We start from the raw sequence: 20,791 nt of genomic DNA on the forward strand, positions 1-20,791 counted from the left end.
GCGCCCAAACACTTGGCATGACCTGAATATCAGGAGCTGAAGCATCTAGTTCTTCTAAACAGGAGAAATCACTGATGGTTGCAGAGTTGGCTATAAGTAGATTTATAGAGTCCCTTGGTTGTTATAGCTATAACAGGTATGATTTAGAAGTGGTGGTTGGTTAGTTGGTTTTTCCCTCTACCCTTTTTCAGGAAAACTAAGGGAAACTCACATATACTTTGCTCTAGTTACTTTTTTTTTCTTTCTTTTTTTTTTTTTTTTTTTTTTTTTTGAACAGAGAGCACAAAAAAGCATAAGGTCCATATGGCACTTATTGATCTGGGCCATCTGGAAAGCCAGGACTTGCTCCCACCATGTTGGATCAGAAGCTGTTCCAAAAAGCCTTCCCTCCCATAAGAGATGTATTGGTCAGATGGGGACAGGGATGGATTTCAATTATAGGGCAGGACTACAGTGAGAGGAAGCTGGAGCAGGACTCTGAAGGACTGTCTGCAACCCTGACCCTACCACAAAGATCAGAGAGAACCAAGAAAGTGTTGATTGACACAGGACCATTGTAGGTAGAGGGTGCCCCTCATCATCTTGCCTGCTCATGGGTGGGATGGCATCAAGTAACTAACAAAAACAACTATGAAGCACTTTGCAATTAGAAGATGCTCTGCAAATATTCCTAGGTGCCTGCAACATGAGGAAGAGGGAGTGTCAAGTTCAAGCTAGTGAGTGAGGTCTGGTAGCCCTAAAAGATGACATTTTTTCTTCATTTTAAACAGATATTCTACTTTTCTCCCTCTTCCTTAGCTTCTCGAGTGTTTTCCCTCTTCTACCTGCTCTTGGCCTGGAGGCAAAATTTTCCTTCCCTCTAAAATTTTCTGGGAAGACTATTGATAATTTTCAAGTAAAACAGTGTGAGAAATTAATTTTTTTTTACATTGTGTTTCTTTAAAAAGCCCAAAACAACACACCCACTGATTATTTTTAAGCTTGAGGGAAAGAAAATTCAACGGAACATTCCCATCTCCTTCAACGACTGCTCAAGTGGCTGAACTACAAACAGGGGTTTATAACATGGTTTTGCATCTTATGCTACAGGTATTTCAAGCCAACAACGATGCAACTGAGGTGGTTCTGAACAAGCTCCACGCTCCGCTGCTGACAAGGTTTGTTAGGATCCGCCCTCAGACCTGGCACTCAGGTATTGCCCTCCGGCTGGAGCTCTTCGGCTGCCGGGTCACAGGTGAGGTGGGGGCTCCAATGAGGTTGGGGTGCTGATTGAGTCCTGGGCTCTGCTCCCTTTCAACTCTCTGCAAACAGCATGACTGTACCACATGACCTTCCCAGACAGACTGGCTCAAGGACTCAAGTCCTACCAGAGTTTGTCTTCTCATTCATTCATTCAGTATATATTTATTAAGCATCTACGATTTCTACTATTAATAGCTAACATTTATGGAATGCTAACTAGGTACAGATGCCATTCTAAGCACTTAAGATGTAACATATTATCCTCATAAGGACTCTATAGATATTATTCTCCTCACTTTACAGATGAGGAAACCAAGACTTAAAGAGCTAGGTCACTCACCAGTAAGTGGTAGAACCATGGTTTGAATCTAGGCAGTTTCAGTCCAAAGCCCCTGCTTTCAAATAACACTCTCTGCTGCCTCAATCAGGGGCCAAGAGCTGTGCATGGTGCTGTGGACACAATGGTGGGCATAACAGACTCTGTTCTGTGTGGTCATATGGACAAGTTGGGCAGACATACTAATAAACTCATAAGTATAAAATCAAGACTGTGATCAACGTCTGGAAATAGAGGCTTATGGTCCTTGGAAGTACATTGTAGGGGATTTGACCCAGCCTAGGAGCTCAAGTAGGACTTCTTTGAGGAGGTGATGATTGAGGTGAGGCTAGAACGCAGATAACAGACATTACCTGGTGAAGAGGGGACAGAAAGTGCACCAGGCAACGGTCACAGCTTTCTCAATGGCATGGTGGCAAGAGGGACCAAAAGAGGAAGTGAGGGGCATGGACACAGCTTTTTTGTGGGCTGAAACCCAAGGTATGTAGACTGGAGAAGACCAGAGTGGGAGCTGGGACATTACAGGAGGCTAATGCAGGGGGTGCAGATGGGAGATGATGATGGCTGGATTAGCCCCAGAAATGTAAGGACAGACCAATCCCCTTTATCTTGTGGGCTCAGCCCAGGGCAGGCAAGTTGCCTCTTTGACCTGGAAGTGTCTTCAGTGTACATCCATCCACGTGTCTTTCCCTTAATCATTGCAGCTCTGATAGGGAGTGCTCCAAGGTCTGACCCTGTCTAAGGCTTCTAGTTAACACACCTTGTGTTTGTACAGTCTCTGCATCTCCACATGCCTTTCTTGTTCATCATCTTGCCTACGCTTTCTAACAACCCTGTGAGGTAGGGTGGGCCAGGGACTGATGAGGAAACCAAGACTCAAAGAGGTTAAATAGCTTGCCCAAAGTCACCCAACTAGGAGGTGACAGAGCCAGGATCTGAACCCACATTTTCTCAATTCAAATTCTCTGCTCTTATCACATTTACACAAAGACCCTGTTTTCTTCTAATGGAATTATTAGTTTATGCTAATCCTGTCTAGGGGACTATTTTCTGTCCCTTTCCTGTTGCTGTTCCAGGTTAATCAGCAAATATTTAGTGAGAGCTCATTCTCTGGAAGATTGAAAGGAGAGAACCAGTGATTTTGAAGAAGGGGGACAACCTGGAGAATCTTTTTTTATCATAGTTCAGTTTGCAAGTATGAAATGCACACTGACTATAGACCCTGCCTTGCCTGACATCATTTATTCATGCATTCTCCACTCAATCATTTGCTCCACACATCTGATGTGCCAGGCACACACTGGGAATGGGACATAGAGACAGAAACAAAACAGATGGGGTCTCTGACATTGTAGAACTTTCAGGCTAGTGAGCAAGATAGATAATAAACAAATGCAAGTACTGGATAAACTAGAATGTGCGTATGAAGGAAAATAACAGGGTGCTCTGACGGAACCCAATTTCGTGTGGATTGAAAATTGGGGGACAGCCTTTCTGTGGATATGACAATTGAGCTTGGGGATAAGAAAATGTTAGCCTGGGGGTGACTGAAGGGAAAAGCATTTTGGGTCATGGGAACAGCATGTAGGAAGGATCCAAGGCAGTAAAGAGCAGTGATAACATATATGGGGAATAAAGACCTGATACTGATGCCAGGAAGGTTTCCTTCTGCTTGGCGAAACAATCACTAGGAAATAGTTCAATGCTTAGCTCAGTTCCCCTGTGCTCGGTGTCCCTGAGAGGGTCAGTGGGGACTAGTGTCATCAACAGGGATGTGCAGATGCACATTCTGAGAGTTCTTGGCTAGAGCTGTAAGCACAAATAGTTAATGGCCATTGGATACTTAAATATGCCAGGCACTGTCCTGTGAGGTCTTAGTAACTAACAGAATTCTTGCAACAGCCCCCAAGAGGTAGGCACCTCTATTAGCTCTCCTTTAGATCTAAGGAATCTGAGGCAAAGAGCAATTAAATAATTTGCCCAAGGCCCTCTGACTAGAAAGTGGCAGAGTGAACATGAACACAGGCAGTCTAACTCCGAGTCCAGGCTCTTAACCACAGTGCTATACACATTCACCACGCAAAGAAATCAGTGCTGACTTAGTATTTGACAGTTGGGCTCTTTTGCAACTCCCTCCTTATGGGGGTGGTCCCTGGTTAGCAGGTGTCAGCCATGACCTCTTGTATCTTCCTCTCCTCTCTGCAGATGCCCCCTGCTCCAACATGCTGGGGATGCTCTCAGGCCTCATTGCAGACTCCCAGATCTCCGCCTCTTCCACCCACGAATACCTCTGGAGCCCCAGTGCAGCCCGCCTGGTCAGCAGCCGCGCGGGCTGGTTCCCTCGAATCCCTCAGGCCCAGCCGGGTGAGGAGTGGCTTCAGGTAGATCTGGGAACACCCAAGACAGTGAAAGGCGTCATCATCCAGGGAGCCCGCGGAGGAGACAGTATCACTGCCGTGGAAGCCAGGGCGTTTGTGCGCAAGTTCAAAGTCTCCTACAGCCTAAATGGCAAGGACTGGGAATACATTCAGGACCCCAGGACGCAGCAACCAAAGGTAGGCTGTTCTTGGAGGCCTCTGTAACCTCACCCTCAACAGGGAGGCTAAGTGGGGTATGGGGAGTGGAGAGTGGTGATGCCCCATCCAAACAGTCGTCATCCAACTCCTGAGATCCAATAAAACACATATCATTTGAGAGATTACTTTGTGCCAGGCACTGTGCTAAATACCTTATTTTTGACTCTTTTTGTTTGTTTGTTCGTTTGTTTTTGAAATGGAGTCTTTGTCACCCAGACTGGAGTGCAGTGGCATGTTCTCGGCTCACTGCAACCTCTGCCTCTAGGGTTCCCGTGATTCTCCTGCCTCAGCCTCCTGAGTAGCTGGGATTACAGGTGTGCCACCACACCCAGCTAATTTTTGTATTTTTAGTAGAGATGGGGTTTCACCATATTGGTCAGGCTGGTCTCGAACTCCTGACCTCAAAGTGATCCACCTGCCTCAGCCTCCCAAAGTGCTGGGATTACAGGCATGAGCCATCAGGCCCGGCAATGACTCTTTTTTAATCCTCACAACATCTATGCAAAGTAGATCTTTTTGTCACTCCCATTTTAGTGATGATAAACTGACACTTGATATCATGCCCAGGGTCACACAGTTCACCTGTGGTAGAGCCGATTCAGAAACCGGAAGTCTGACTCCAAAGTCAATGCTTAACCACTACTGAACACTGACTTTTTAAAAAGTTCAACACTCTTTATACACTCTTTCAGATAAAGTTTCCTTGAAATTGGCCAGACATCTAAAGGGGATGTGGTTTTTGGAGGCCAAGCTATAGAAACTAGAGGTTGACTTCCAAAAATAACGATGTTTTTCTGAATGTCACTGCATTCCTTTGTATTCTGCTAGTTTTGACTGCTTAGATCTTTCCTGCCTCTCAAACTGAGGCAAGGGAGAAGCAAGAGAACCTCACTCCAAGCCAGAGGCTCAGGCCAGTGCAGCCTACCCTTCTGCCACCAGAGTGAAGGTCAGCCTTCAACACAGACAGGAGGAGCCCCAGAAGGGGAGGAGACGTCATGCCACTGTCCCTCCCCAGATCAGTCTCCTGGCGGGCCAGGCTCTCTGATTCTTATCTCTAGTTAACCCTTGTTTTTCTCGAAAGAATGGGTCCCTAAAAAAGGAGGGAGTGTTGCATGTCTCAGGGCCACCTTTGCTAAGCAAATGTTTCCTTTCTGAATACAGAGGCAAGAGCTGGGTTAGAGGTTTTGCTATGCTGAGGTAAACTCCCAGCTCTCAACTCCAGAGGCTTAGAAAGGCTCAGGGCTTGGTAACTGGAACTTTGTATCAATGGAACAGAAATTGGGCCGCAGGCTTCCCCAGGGAGAGCTGAGGCTGGTTTTTCTTGGGAAAGGAGTTGATCTTTGCCATTGTGGGAGACAGCCCTATCCGAGACAGTGCTTCCGGTTCAGAATTGTGGACCCAGGGCATCCTGAAACCTGGAGCGGTCCTGCAGAATTCCTGGGGGCTCATCAGCCACAGGCCCTGGCCACCCCCTCCTGTCCTTCCCCTGGATGAGTGTCTCCAAGGGTACTCCAGGCTGATCCTCCACCTAGCTCCACCAAAGCAGCGCCCTGCTCCCCGCATCATCAGTTTTATGGACTGGGACTCCGTGTGAGGTTTCTTTTGACAGGAGTGCTTTCCTTAAACAAAGGTTTGGGAAACACTCTAGGACTGTCGATGTGTGACCAGAAAACAGTGTCATTGGCCTAGGGGTCATTTTCCCGCCAGGTTCTCAGTGAGCTAGGAATTATCAGTCAGCTTGGGCTACCTCAGTTGAGGCTTTCACGCATTAGAAAAAGAAGCATCCCTTTCCCAGTAGACCAGGGATCCAGAACGGTCAAAGATCACCCAAACTGCCTTCCCTCTTCTCTAGCCAAAGTCAGCTGAAAACGCATTTGGAGCCAAATTCTTCCCCAGATACTCCGTTTCAGTCACCAGGTAAAAGACACAACCTGGAAATTGCCACCTTTGTTTACTTCCTATTTTCCATAATTCTGGGTCCCTAACCACCTTCCAAATGAATAAAATCCTTGGTCTGAAAATGAAGGCCCCATGGATCGGAATGTCTCAGTGCCAGGGATCAACTAGGAATCTGCCTTTTCTGGCTGGATGTGCGGGGCAGGGAGGAGACGGGGAAAGAAAGGCAAGAAGGTGATAGGGACTGGGTCCCACACCAGTAGGGCTGAGTGGCCTCTCTCTCTGCAGCTGTTTGAAGGGAACATGCACTATGACACCCCTGACATCCGAAGGTTCGACCCCGTTCCAGCGCAGTATGTGCGGGTATACCCGGAGAGGTGGTCGCCGGCGGGGATTGGGATGCGGCTGGAGGTGCTGGGCTGTGACTGGACAGGTAAGACGACACTTCCTCCCCTTTGCATCTCACCCACATGGTCCTCTGACCCTGACATCCCACGAGGCCCTGGGAGGGCTGTGGAGGGGGCAGCCATCCCTGGAGCTGGAAGCGCTGCAGACCCCTGCCGTGTTCTCCTGCCTCAGACCGCGGGTACCACAGCCTCTGGACTTGGGACAGTTTCTCAAGGGATGCACTTTGTCTTTTTTAAAGGATCATTTCAATTCTCCAACCCGAGTCTCTCAAAAACAAATCATAACCACATACCACCCACCCAAATTCAATTAGACCCTGGCTCTTCAGGCCAGAGGGCTGTGGCTGTTGATTTAGGAAAGAAAAAACCCCCTCATGATAATAAAGTAATTGGTTTATGTCTGAATCTGGCCTCCAGATGTCAGTGGCTAAGAGACTTCATTTTCATTTCGGAGCCACATCTGTAAAAGGCATTTATTTGCTCAGGAGGGACCCTGTTGCAGGGAGCTGATGGGGGCAGGACTCCTTCTCATTGTCCTGCTCATTCCTGCCAGGTGGCCCAGGCCTCGGGGAACACCTCTCATTCTCCCAAATGAGGGTGAGGCCCACAGAGGGTGCCCAGCCTTCCTGGTTTCCGAGGAAGAGCCCTGCCCTTCTGAGTCAGGCCCTACCTTCCTTTCCTCGGGGCGCTGGCCCTCCTCCCTCAGCAGAGCTGGCACCAGATCTTACCCGGAGCTCACTCACTGCCTGCCAAAAGGAGTTCATGGGAGCCACTGGGGCTCGGGGCCTGAGCCTGATGCCAGCAGGAGCAGCCACTAGCCTGAGCTATCCTGCCGTCCTCCACCAGGGCCCCAGGTATCCCCATTTTCCTGTCGGTGCCGTACCTGTCACTGGCTCAGCTGGCAGGATGGCATGAAGGATTACTAAGGGCATGTCGGAGAAGTGCTTTTGGCTCCCAGGGAGAAAAATGCTGCCTGTATGCTGGCTACGGCAGCGCAGAGGAGCCCCGTTGAGGCACACGGGCTGGGAATTGGGCCCAAATTAGCCTCCTCGCTTTTGAATTGAAGGCAGCCCCAGCGAATACATCTTTATAGGAAGACACTTTACTCCCCATTACCTGGGGACGAGGCCAAAGTTCCCTGCAGCCTGCGAAATGTGTGTCACCTGTCCTCTCGCAGGTGCAGAGAACCTCCCCCCGATACAAGCTGGCTTCATTTATGGCTGCGCTGGAATCAGGGGCTCAGTGTTGTAGGGGATCCAGGAGTTTGTAAGCCAGTGGCTTTCACACATTTCTGCCCATGATACACAATTTAAAATAATTTTCCTTCACAACCCGCTTCACTTCTAAGCACTCACACACACTTGTGTATACGGGGTACAGTGTATGCGTAAGTGCTTGGACTCTGGAGACAGATTGCCAAGTTCAAGTCCAGCCCCTGCCATTTGCTGGCTGCATAACCTCAGAAAAGTTAGTCTCTTAGCGCCTTGGTTATCTTGGCTGAAAAATGGAGATGACAATAGTCTATCTACACCCCGTAGGGTCATTGTGAGGATTAAATGAATGAATGGATATGAAATACTTAGACTGCTGCCTGGCACCCAGCAAACCGTTTGTGATAAATAAATGTAACTGAAACCAAAGGTTCCCAAAGCAATGGTCATCTTAACCATGGAAGTGCACTCTAAAATATTATAGTCGATACATTTTAAATGCTGGTCATGACCTATTCAATGGATTCCACAACCCAATGATGAGAGTGATGCGTGGTTTGGGAAATATCATAGACCTGGGCCAATTCCTCTTTCGTAGACAAGGAAACAGCCCCAGAGGGTAGAAGTCACTTGCCAGAGGTCACTCAGCGGGATGAAGTCCACCTCATTCTTCCCCCCATCCCTTGCCCTTCGGTGCCACGCCCTCCCAGTCTGGTCAGGGGGACAGTTGCTAATGACCTCTTTCCCTCATTGCTCCCCAACCCCAACCTGCCCCAAATTACACCAGTGATGGTCAGCGACAGGTTTCTTATTTCAAAGCCCTGCCTGGCCATTCCTTGGAAGATCAGAGTTGAGGAGCATTCCCTTTGCCCAGCCTCCTTTCCTTTGAAGTCTCTGACATCTGGTTTCAATTTCAGGGGGAGCATTGCTGTTTGATGGGCAGTTACCTTGAAGCGCCCAGTACAAACATTGCACAAACAGTATAAACACCGAGGCCTCTGTGCCTGCCGTTCCTCCACTTTCATTTACACGCCCTCCCCTCTGGTGCCTCACTGGCCCCCGGGTTTAGCATTCTCTACACCAATCAGCTGACCCATTTTGCTACCTAACACTTCCAGAAACTGTTTTCCATAGGTCATGTGGCTATGTTTGCTTTTCGAATTTCCATCTGTTTCTCCCGCTCATCCTTGGTTCACTTCTTCATCCCTATCCCAAAGGATAACAGGAAGAATAATGGCCTGGGCTGAGCTGCTGCAGCTAAATAATTTGACAGGGCTGCTTCACCTGTTAGTTGGTTGGTTTGTTTGTGTTTCAGATAATTATGTTTTGCCTTACTGCCCCATAGTTTGCTTTACAATTGAGTTTCTATGACACAGTGACAAATTTGAACTTACAAATTAGGACGCTTCGAGGTTATTTGCTATTTACTGTGAGCAAAAGGCAGACACAGCAAAGGGAAGTATGAAAGGTTATGTACGTAATATTTAATAGCAGAAAGGTGGGAAGTCGACCGTGAAAAAGCTATTCAGCGTATTTAGCAATTTCCTCCAGCTCCTGGCTTTATTAAATGGTATCCTGAAGGGTGCCTGACAAAGACGCCTAATCACATACAATAGCGCAAAGGAACATGTATAGAAATGAGAGGGACAAGGCACCGGCATCCTGTCGGTGGACAGCTCTGGGATGAAGACGCCACCCCAAAACATGTGGACTTGAGCACCAGTTTCCAGAACCCCTTTCACCCCACCCAGGGCCTGACTCATAGCTCCATTCACTCCCTCAATCCTTGCTGAATGAATGACGGGCGTGAGCAAATAAGCAAATGAATAGGTGAATGAATCACCTAGAGCTGAGGTCAAAACCACTGCCTGCAGCCAGGTTTGGCCTACCCAGGGTTCATTGTGTGCTACATAGTATAACATTTTTAACAAGTTGCCAACATGTAGCATCTGGATATTTTACTTAGGGATTTTTGCCTTCTTGTCAGGGAAAGGAAAGGGGGAAATATTTGGAAGACCTGGCCTGGCCACACTGGGCCACCTCCCCTCCAGGCCCCAATCTGGGGGAGCCAGTCGTGGAGGCCACCTTCAAACCAGGCATGTAAGATCTCAGCTGTCACCACCTCCTCTCTCTCCAACCCTCCCCTGCCCCCACCACCACGTCTGCTTTCCTCACTTACAGTAGGTGTTTGGATCCAGGAAACACTTGAATTTGCCACACCCTGACCTTTAGGCATAGCCCCAAGTCACTTTCACCATGTAGAGTCTGAGCCCCTTTAAATCCATATTCCCGTCCATCCAGTTTTGTGCAGACATGAGCCAGAGTGTGCTTTGGTCCTTCCTTGGAGTCACTGTCGCCTATCGCCCCTCCACTATTGCCTCATGTGGCCTTTTATGCTAACCTCAGGGCCTCTGCCATGGAGTAAAGAATGTGGGTTTGTGTCCCTACCTCTGTCACTGCTGGTTTTGCAACCCAGGACCATTCTCATTCTACTATGGTGATGCCTCTGACTTCATTGACAGCACACAGATGTGACTTCAGAGTTTTGGGCACATGTGTGCATCTTCTTTTTCTTCTCTAAAGATGTTTGGCATCTTCCTCCTGCTGGGTTGCAACACAGGCTGCTACAGCATTCTCTTCTCTTCCTTTGCCCTTACACAGACTCCAAGCCCACAGTAGAGACGCTGGGACCCACCGTGAAGAGCGAAGAGACAACTACCCCCTATCCCACCGATGAGGAGGCCACGGAGTGTGGGGAGAACTGCAGCTTTGAGGATGGTAAGCACATATTGCATCCCGATGGCATGGGTGCCGACTAGTCAGAGTGGGAGCTGGCCTGTGGCTGCGCAGGGACCTAGGGGTCTCCCGGGTCAGAAATCCAGGGGATCTCAGGGAAGGGGTAAGAGAGGTGGGGACACTCAGGGGTCTGGGGCAGTGGCTAGTTACAACCAATGTAGAAGCATTTGAATAGTGTAACAACCAGTACAGCCCTACTGGTGTGAACCCACTAGACATCAGGTGAGACAAAGATGACTTCTTTCGAGAAGTCTCATTTGTTGAGCCCTCACTATCTTGCTTGTCTGCTAAAGGAAAACCATCCTCATCCTTAGAATTCACAGCTCTGATAGTTTTTCTTGTTAAGCTGTGTGTGTCTGCTACAATCAAGTGAAGATACAGCAGTCATCTGGGTGATTTGGTCCATGGAGCGCAATAGTTGGGTTAATCCAGCAGTTAGCAGTGACTTAATTGTGTTTCCCTGTGTCTTTCACCGCCACTAATTTGAGAAAGTATAACAGTGATGATTCTATAAGATAGTGCACCGTATCCTCTATAACTGGAGTGCAGATCAGAGACAAAGGCAGAAATGTAAAAAGGCATCTTCAACCGTTCCCTCAAAACTCAGGGGCTTCGCATTTCTGGGTGGGTCTCATCACATGGGAAATCTACATTCCTTTCGTTTATCTTCGGAGCCTATCCAAGTTAGATAAAAACAATAATTGGCAGAACCCAAAAGTAAGTCACATTTTAAATCATACTGCTAAGGTCACCAAGTATGAGGACATTTCTAAGAAACCACAAATTTTGGAACACCTGGCATTTTGTCTAGAATGTTAAGCTTGACAGCCTCAACTCACAGTAAATTACTGATCATTATTAAATCTTCATTAAACAAAATGAGAGAAGATTGGCAAAGAGACTAGAGAAGTGATGGAGAGACAAAGATGGTAGGTAGATGGCGAAATCTGTGGAACCTGCAAGCACAGCCGTTTGACAGAGGAACTGCACTGATGGAGTGGATGACTCCAGAAAATGGCTACAAAGAAGAATGGGAGGAAAGCCAAAAATAAATGCTGAAGTTATGTGACTGAAAAGGCAATAATTTAATGCATATGCTTTGGGGATTGTGCTTTTGTGTTATTGTGTGGGTGGGGGACACTGCTGGTCGGGGTTAGTTGAATACAGAATTCTGACATTTTAATGAACTTGTTTTTGTTTTATGGAGAGAAGAAGGAGACTTGGAGAATCTTCCAAGACATGTTTCAGATAGTTTGAGAGCCAAAAGTGAAATGCACAGGGAGTTAATATACGATATTGGATTTGCAGAATTAGCTTGTTGGGGACCTGGAGTGGGGGTTCTAGCTAAACAACAATCAAAGGAAAAATTAAGGGTTCTGCTACAAAATTTCAGAAGTTAATTTTTAATATGATTTTCCCGTTTATAGTGGTTTGTTTCATTTGAGGTTTCTTTGATGGTTCCTCCCTTTTCTTTTTGCAAAAGTTTTTTTTGTAGAATCTGGTTCCTGAGATACAGTATACATGTAAACATTACAGAGGATTTATGTTATATTGAATTACTTCATATTTTTTGAAGGGAAAAATAGAAATTCAGAAATTGTCAGGAGAAGGGGATGGTAAGGGCTAAGGACTGACTTTTCCAAGCCACAGGTTGATACTTCTGTAATAGATTCCATGTGTTTCTTCTAAACTCAACCTGAATTTGGCCAAGGGTGGGCAAATGTTAAATATGCTGTCCTGGAAAGGGGAGGCATTTACAGGGCCTGGTGGCAATCTTCCTCCTCCCTCTGACGCCAGCAGTGCCCTGGCCCCCATGAGGTGAGCCCTCCTCACCCCTAGGGTGAGTAATTTGTTTCTACCAGTCTGTGGCTCCCTTTAGACTTCCTAACCTGCATTGTAAGCCCTCCCCACGGAAATTCCTCTCTAAGAACCCTGGGAAGGGAAGTGAGAAGGGCAGAGACCCCACTTCTTCCCTGCTACCAACATTAGCCGGCATCTTTCCGCTGTCTCTGCAGGCACAACTGGCAAATAACCACATTTGGGTTCCCATTTCCTCTTTCCCCACCTCCACACCACCCCGACTTAGTCACATATTTGGCATGAACTCATACTGGAGTTTTGGAGCTGGGTGGAACCTCAGAAGAAACTCTCTTGGTTCTGTCTTCAGGCTCAGGCAGGTGAACCACCAAAGCAGACAGGATACCATTGTGTCATTAGTTCCTGGATTCCCACAGGGAAAGCATTCTCCACCTCCCTGGGATCGCAGCCTCCAGGGATTCAGCACGATGGGAAATTGTTTTTCCTCCTGGTCAGCACTGAGCTGAGCGGCTGGCTGGTCTGGTCCCTTCGATTTGCTCTTACCATGCCAAATTTCCCACCGGGCATACCTCCCCGTGGAGATGCTGGACTGTCCCAGTCTTCAGAAATAGAGACGGATCACAAAGAGGTGAAGTGTAGCAAACAAGCCTTCCTTGTTTCTGAGGTCACTTTCTCCTCACTGGGCAGAACCTCCCAGGGATTTCAGTCTCTCTGGATGCTAATGGGTCGCCCCACCTCCTCTGAGAGCCAGGTTGGCAGGAGATGAGATAATACTTTTTTTGGGAGCCAGCCTTCCACCAGGGCACTGGGGAGACATTCTTCTCTGGCATTTAGGGAACAGCAATTTTCACATTTGTCTGCTGTCCGAGGTGGACAGAAGAGGCTGATTAGAGCCTGAAGCCATTTGGTGGCCTCATTTATAATTGCTTACTATGGGAACCACTGGCAGACTTGGCTTTCATGCCTGGGAAGGATGAGACCAAAGCCTGACCCGAAAGCCAGCGATCGCCAAGATGAGTTAAATGAATAAGCAAAGGAAGCCACTTCTTTCTCTGCTCTCCACTCAGGCCTTGCCAGCCATTTAAATAGTACCACTGTGGCTGTTCTCTGAACCCATTTCATTTGCCTTCCTTTGGGTTATTATTTTCCCCTTTTAGACAAAGATTTGCAGCTCCCTTCGGGATTCAATTGCAACTTTGATTTCCCCGAGGAGCCCTGTGGTTGGATGTATGACCATGCCAAGTGGCTCCGGACCACCTGGGCCAGCAGCTCCAGCCCGAACGACCGGACGTTTCCAGGTAAGCCAGCTGTGAGTGAAGAGATGAAAGAGTTAAGGCTAGCCTGTTCCACATACTTCAACCCCAGATTCCCTTACAAGCTTTGTAACTTCCCACCGCAGAGCAATCCTCTGTTCTTTGCCCACAAACCACCACAGTCTTTGCTCAAGACGTCACCTCAAAGAATAGCCAGTTGGTGGTTCCCAGCCTCTCTTGTGATTACAGCACAGCCTGAAAGCTGGGAGGGAGAGGGGGAAGCCAAGATAGAAGAAAGAGGAGAAAGAAAGAAGGGACAATTGGGAGGCCCTAGGAGATGGGGTGAGTCAATGTCCTCTTGTTCCCGTAGCCAGCACCCACTGCCATTATCATGGAGCCCCTTGTCAACTTCGAGCTGGGTACTATTCCTAAAATGGCTCATGGGGAGACCACTGGCCTTGAGTCTGATTTATACATCTCTGAGGGTGCCATTTCTTCTACGCCAAGTCAATTTGAGGGACCAAAATGCGGCCACACCCATGGGTATCTAGCAGAGCTGCCTGGCACTTGGCTTCTAGAAGAGTATTGCTGCCAGTCCTGGATACATTGTTAAGCCCACCCTTTTAGTTTCAGAAAGCCAGATTTCAGAAGCCTCTCCTGACACTGCTGACAAGAAGGGGTTGCCTCTAGCCCTTCTAAACAGGTAGCAAGCGTTGTCTGCTCTCTCCGCTGTTACGTGCCTTCACAGCAGTATGATGGTAAATGTTTAACAATAGGCTTTTCAGGGATTAAAAAAAACAACGACAACTGCTTTTTAACGTTTGTCACTTTCAGTGGTATAAATACCCTTACTATAGCTCCACTTAAGCTACCAACACAACATCAATGGAGATGGAGTTGAGAAGTCAGTAATAGAGCATTATACAGTTTTTTTTCCATTGTGCAAATACAGTAGACAGAAATGACTCCAGAAGTATAGATACTGATAAAATGTATTAAGATAACTAGCAAGTGTTGAGTTTTGAGGATTTGTTACCTTTGTTTTTTAATACAGTGTATTGAATTATAGCTTTATATAATTTAATTTTTACCAATGAATACATTTAACAACTGGCTTACAAAACACTTGACAAGCAGCTCTCACAAGCTGGTACACCTTGGCTCCAGCACAGCACTGAGTGACTGAATTCTCCTGTACCTCTGGCCTGGACCTGAGACCTCCATCAGCACTGGAGAGGAGAGGGGTGAATTCTGGAAATTTAGTAGGTCAGTTTGCCAGGGTACAACAGGAAAAGACTAGAAAATAAAAGAGGGAAAGGGGCCTTCCCTTCTGCAGGCTTCCTTAGAACTACTTCTCACCCCAAGCACTGGCGTGTCCCTTCTTCCTGGGGGGCGGCAGTGGGACAGACGCTAGGAGAGCACTTGGAGCTGGCCTCCTGACACAGCCCACACTTGCTTCCCCGGAGGGTCACAGTGCCTGATCCGGAGAAAAACATTTTCATATTTCAAGTGTTTATCTCTTCAGCATTTGAGTGCTCAGAGAGATTAATATCTGAAGATCACCACGGCCTCAGGCAACAGAAGAGAACACTTACCCCAGTCCAGCCTTAATCACCCTCCCTTCTCTGTTCACTGCAATAATGTTTAATTAATATAATGAGCCTCCTGCACGTTGGGAAAAAATACTTATTTTTATAACCCAGCCTGGATTTTTCATTTCATTTCCACTCCTTTGAGACTGCATCCAATTAATTCATGGTTGTTCCCAACCCCCATGTTGTATCTGAATGTAAAGAAGGTTTGTGGGGTCTGTGTAGGTGCGCGTATTCTAGTGTTAATGTGTGTGTGCATGAGTGTGTTTGTGGTTTCTGTGCATGGGTGTGTGTATGTCTGTGTGTTACGTACCTCAGCAGAGGTGCTTTGCAAAAAAAGATATAGCCTGGGTCCTCTGCAGGCTGGGGAGGTTGGCTGGCTCTTATTCAGTGTCTGTCCTCAGGTTCATTCTAATGATTCTGGCCTCCTCCCTTGTACTCTTCTAAGCATGCTTTTTCTGGGAGTGTCTGAGGGCAGCCCTACCCAGGCCACAAGGTCACCAATTACCGAGTCACAGCTCTAGGGGAGCTTAAGTGACCTCCCTTTGACCCTGGCCTGGACCTCTGTTTCTTCACCCGTTCACCACCGCCTCCTCCTCGTCCAGTCCTGGCCTTCACCCGAAAGCCCCTATGGCTGACCTTTGCTACTGGTGGTTGGGAATTCTAGTCTTTGTCCTCCTTCCAGCTGATTCATTACACCCTGTGGTTTGGGAGGGCTTTTCAGAGCAAGCTTATAAAGTGGGCAGAATTCCAACCTTTGGCTGAATGGATGGGGACAGCGAGAAAATTAGGGCCATGAGGAACTGCTAAATCTAATGTTGTTCCTCCCTTAAGATATTGAAAGGGAAAATAATTATTTTCCTATTCCAGAGGAATCCCTGAAGTTTGGGAAAGTGGCACTTGTAACCTGCCTCCAGGAAACAAAATCATAATATTGTTCTCAGAGCCTTTCCCTCTATCCTCTGATGACTTTATGAACCGTTCTCTGTATTTCCCATTTTCCTTCTCCTACAAAGCTCGATACTGGGCGTTAAGCAGGAGAGGAGAGAAAGCCCTTTCTGTTCAGGGTGGTCCTTTCTTCTTCTTCATCAAAAAAAAAAAAGGAGGGGGTAGGCCCTGAGGGGATTGGGGAGAAGGGAAGCAGCTGGCTTGGTTGGGGGCAGAGCAACTGCTAATGGGTTCAGAGCGGCTGGCGCCCACGGAGTCAGCCTGAAAGCCTGTTGTGTGCCACACTTTGCCATCCACAGAGGGGACCGTCCCACTCTTCACGAGCGTGTGCCATATGCTTCATCCCCTTATGAGATAGGCAAACAGAAGTAATGAAATTTAAGAAAGGAGGTGTCTCCATCAAGTGTGGGGGCACCAGGATGAAGAGACAGATGGACAGGAAAGGATCTAGCTGTGTTAAAGTACCCAACACAGGCCATAGGATGAGCAGGGCCTGTGGAAGCTGCTTGCATTCCTTGGATGTTTTCTGATTTCGTTGTTTTCTCATATTTTCTTTCTTTTCCTTTTCCTTTTAAGTAAGCAATTAGTTCTGTTCTTTTTGGCCAGTGGTTGCCTAAGGCTGACAAGACACCCACTGGTTTCATTCCACTGTTTTTGTTTTTCAAGATAGTCTTTCAAGCCACTCAGAATTTCTGTTTTTAGTTCTTTGCTTGTGGCCTAGCTGCCTGGAGGGTGTTCACACAGGCCTCTCGGGACCCTGTTCCAAATTCAGTGACCCCTGCTAGCTGCGGAGGAACACTCAGTGTTCTCTAAGAAGACACTTTGACTTTCCTCTGTAGTGACAATGACATAGGAAGCACCCCCTTAGTAGGAAATGGCATGTTTCCTACATTCTCAGGTGCTTTGATCATAGACAGTTTTGAGAATGATCAGAGCCCAGCCTTTAAGAACTGAGGCAAAAACTCATAGGGTGAGCAGGTATCTAAAGCTGCAGCATTGAATATGGTAGCCATGAGCCATGTGCGGCAATTTTATTTTAATTAATTAAAAAGACTACAGTCAAAACTTCAGTTCTGCTGTCCCACCAGCCGCATTCCAACGGCACAATAGCTACACTATTGGTCAGTGTATAGACAGGGCATGTCACTGTATACACGGCATCATCACAGAGTGTTGTATCGAACAACACCGCTCTGGTGCTTTGGTCATCAACATGAGAGCAACCTCCAGGGACCCTTGCTGATGCTTTAGTTCCCTGGTTTTGGTGTGAACCAAGAAGCAAGTAATGGAGGGATGTGTCTTCTCTGAGATCTCTTAATGGGAGTATTCAGTGGCTGGTATCTTTATAGCTGTTTTATTCTCCCTCACTGGATAACTACGGTAAAGTAAGCAAGTAACATGGCATTAGATGGTGTAGGAACTATTGTGGCTAATCAAAAAGAGCATTGTAAGTAAATATTAATACTAAGTAAGGTCAATAATCATCATCATTGTGATTGCTGTAGTCATTATTATTGTCAGGAATGAGACAAGACGAGATAAAGGGTACTAGGCCAGGTCAGCTTCAGAACCCTCCAGTGTGTGTTCCCCCTATATGTGTACTCTTTGATTCGTGGACTGGCCTTGTGAAGTGATTACAGTATTACTTCAATGACTTTAAATCATGAAAGTGATAGATAGAAAGAAAACAAGCGAAGCTGATATTGAGCAGAGGTTTGACTGCCTAGCCACAGCCTATAGGATTGAGGGAACAGAACCTTTACTCTAGGCTCAAAAACAAGCTCAAGTGGGAGTAAGTCGAGAATCTTAATGTTATGAAAGATCCAAATTTTACAAACGGTGACTGGCTATTCCTTCAAATTTAAGTGGTAAGATTGTTAACACCTCATTGGGGCTATTTTGATGCAGATTGGGCCATTGAATGAACTCCGTTAGGGTGGGAGACCAGAGCCTTGATTCACTGGAGGCACACACAAGAAAATTAAGTGAAGTGTGGGTGGGTATGGTGAGTGGATGGTTGCCGAGAAATCAGAGGAAATAATTGATAAGTGAATTTACTCATAATGGGCTTGATTTTTTGACAGTGAGCAAGTGGTGACTGAATTGAAAAGCAACTCTGTGTTCAAAAGATCGGATGGGACTGATGGCAGCACACAATTCATTGAATTGCTGTTAGATTGAACTGTCTTCAGAAAGAGGATACTGTGGCTTGGCTGGGGCACAGACACTGCAAATCCAGAGACAGAACTTCCTGGGCTCTGGACCATGATAGATAATTAAAGATCAGGAGCAGCTTGGCTAAAAGAAAGCCAATAGTCAAGGAATAATTTCAACTGGAAAAGAAAAGGATAGAAGCCCTTCTTTAAGGAAGGTAGAAAAATGTCCCTGGCTTTGCAGGAAAAAATAACAGCAGGAAGAAGCTTTCTTTACCCATTTTGTTTCCTGCAAATCATGATTGGTTGAGTCCCCCAGCAGTGTGTGGATTGATAATGAAGGGGCAGAACGACAAGACTGCCTCAATGGCAAAACCTTCATGAAAGCCGACATAGCAAAAAAACAGCTCTGGGTAGATTCCTGCAAGGACTAGGACTGAAACCTTCACTGTCCACAAAACGGTCTGTTGTAAACCTTGAGAACATCTTGCTAAGTTTATCCAAAGTCAGTGTTTCCCTTAACTGGTTGCTAATTTGAGGACCTTAGCAGAGATAGGCTGACCTTGGAAGGCCAGCTGAGGGCTGACTCATGTTTTAAGCATGGACTATGCGAAGAGACTACATCTCCTACAGCACTAAATATTCTTTCAGATGGTCGTTCTAGTAGGAGGGCAAGATGCTAGCCAGGAGATGTACGTGTTGGACAGATGGTGTGTTTGGCTTTGTGATAGCCAGGAGGATCAAGCTGGTGATTTATTTCAGGGTTTGGTGAGGTGTAGACACAACTGATTCCATTGCTGTTGGGCCAGTCGCAGTCACATGTTCATATGACACTTAAGCAGCTGAAGCCAGATGCGGCCGTAAATCGCCAGGTGAAATATCAAGAGACCTTTCCAGAGACAGCAGCAGGTTAAAATGCTGAACGGCCCTGTCCTCTGTGCTTCCTCTTCACCCTTTTGAACTCCCGTTGTTCATTCCCAGGCGATTGTTTTCCCTGTGTCATTGGCAACAACACATGTTTTGGGTCAAGGACCCAGCAAAATGCCTCCCAAATATGTCAGGTCCAGGAGGAGAGGGATTATATCTCTGGGACATTATTTCTTCATTCTCTTTCAGCAATCGAACATATTTCCTTTCCATTGTCTTTTTCTTGGAAGCTGTCCATTGCCGGCGTCATAGCCATCAGCTACAAGAACAAGAAGGCAGCTTCCAACAGGCAGGGCTGGTTCTTAGCTGGTCAGTCATCATGTTCAGGCAACCTCTTGACAATCCAAACGGCTTTACCTCAAGCTTCAAGTAAATAAAAAAGTAGCCCCTCACCCCCACCATACCAGCTTTATTCACTGTCAAGTAATCAGTAGCCACTGTATACTTAGAACACCTTCTGTGTCTGACAGTGGTGGGCCATAAATCGGGAGATTCCAGAAGAACAAACTTCAGTTGCAGCCCGTGTTTGATCTCAATATCTACGTGTGGGTGCCATGACTTAAAAGAGCTGAAGCATTTATAGTAGCTTGGAAGAAGGGTCAGTGGAAAACCAACACTGCCCTAGAAAGTAGACATTTGAACCATGCCCTAGGAAGTAGACATTTGAAATTTGAACCATGCCCTAGGAAGTAGACATTTGAACCATGCCCTAGGAAGTAGACATTTGAACCATACCCTAGGAAGTAGACATTTGAACCATGCCCTAGAAAACAGACATTTGAACCATGCCCTAGGAAGTAGACATTTGAAGGGGCAAGGGTTCCTAGAGAAGCAAAGACTACAAGTTTTAATTCTTCACAAGTGAAAATGTCTCTTAAGTCGGAGAACAGAAATTGGCTGTGCTCCATCAGGGGTAGAAGGAGGAAATGTCTCTAAATGACAGCAGGAAAACTTTAAACTGAATTTAAGAAGTTCCTGATGGTTAGGGTTGTAACCTAGAAAACACACTACAGACGTGGCCTATGGAAACTCCTTCTCTGGAGAATTTAAAGTAAAGGGTGGACAGCTGTTCTCAGATGCTTTTGGCATGGTTCCTCTGGGAGTCAGGACTGGCCTTCCCTAAGGTCACTTGAGGTCCCACTCTTGTTCCAAGATCATGTAGTATTTTATTTCATCTACTGTGATGAACACAAAAGACCTGTAGTGAACCGTGCAGGATGGAAAACTTGGGGCCGGCTGGTTTTTGGAGAAAGAGCAGATGGGGGAACCAGTCTTATTCCAGAGAACATCTTTACTGCCCTCATGCCAAACATACTTCTTTTTGAGTCTTGGACTGGCCTTCCTGGGTTATTGGTGGTCTTTCTATCCTTTTTCTTTCCAAGTAAAATAAAGGCAAGCATAGGAGGCAGTGTGTAGAGTGATATTAATAGTAATAACTTTTCCTGAGCTCTTACTGTGTCCTTGTTACTGTGCAAAATAGTTTACATGGCTCATTCCATTTACTCTTCCCCCAACTCTATGCAGTAACACTGTCTTTGTATCCATTTTGCAGATGGAAAGACTGAGGCTTTAAAAGCTTAGTGAGTTAGGCTGGGAGTCCAACCCAGATGAGAAGCTATGCTCTGGCAGGTTTAC

At 46.7% G+C, this 20,791-nt stretch overlaps 1 protein-coding gene across 5 annotated transcripts in view; it reads left to right on the plus strand.

Annotated features, from left to right (window-relative positions):
* Nucleotides 1-20,791, plus strand: part of NRP2 (neuropilin 2) — a 115,176-nt gene that overhangs the window by 56,747 nt on the left and 37,638 nt on the right. For all 5 annotated transcript variants that reach the window (XM_073019968.1, XM_007965955.3, XM_007965956.3 and 2 more), the window contains exons 8-12: nt 1,090-1,234; nt 3,785-4,134; nt 6,340-6,484; nt 10,331-10,447; nt 13,441-13,581. In XM_073019968.1, coding sequence (XP_072876069.1) covers nt 1,090-1,234; nt 3,785-4,134; nt 6,340-6,484; nt 10,331-10,447; nt 13,441-13,581 — 898 coding nt within the window. The remainder of the gene's footprint in view (nt 1-1,089; nt 1,235-3,784; nt 4,135-6,339; nt 6,485-10,330; nt 10,448-13,440; nt 13,582-20,791) is intronic.

This window comes from Chlorocebus sabaeus, chromosome 10 (assembly GCF_047675955.1).
Source record: "Chlorocebus sabaeus isolate Y175 chromosome 10, mChlSab1.0.hap1, whole genome shotgun sequence".
NCBI lineage: Eukaryota > Metazoa > Chordata > Mammalia > Primates > Cercopithecidae > Chlorocebus > Chlorocebus sabaeus.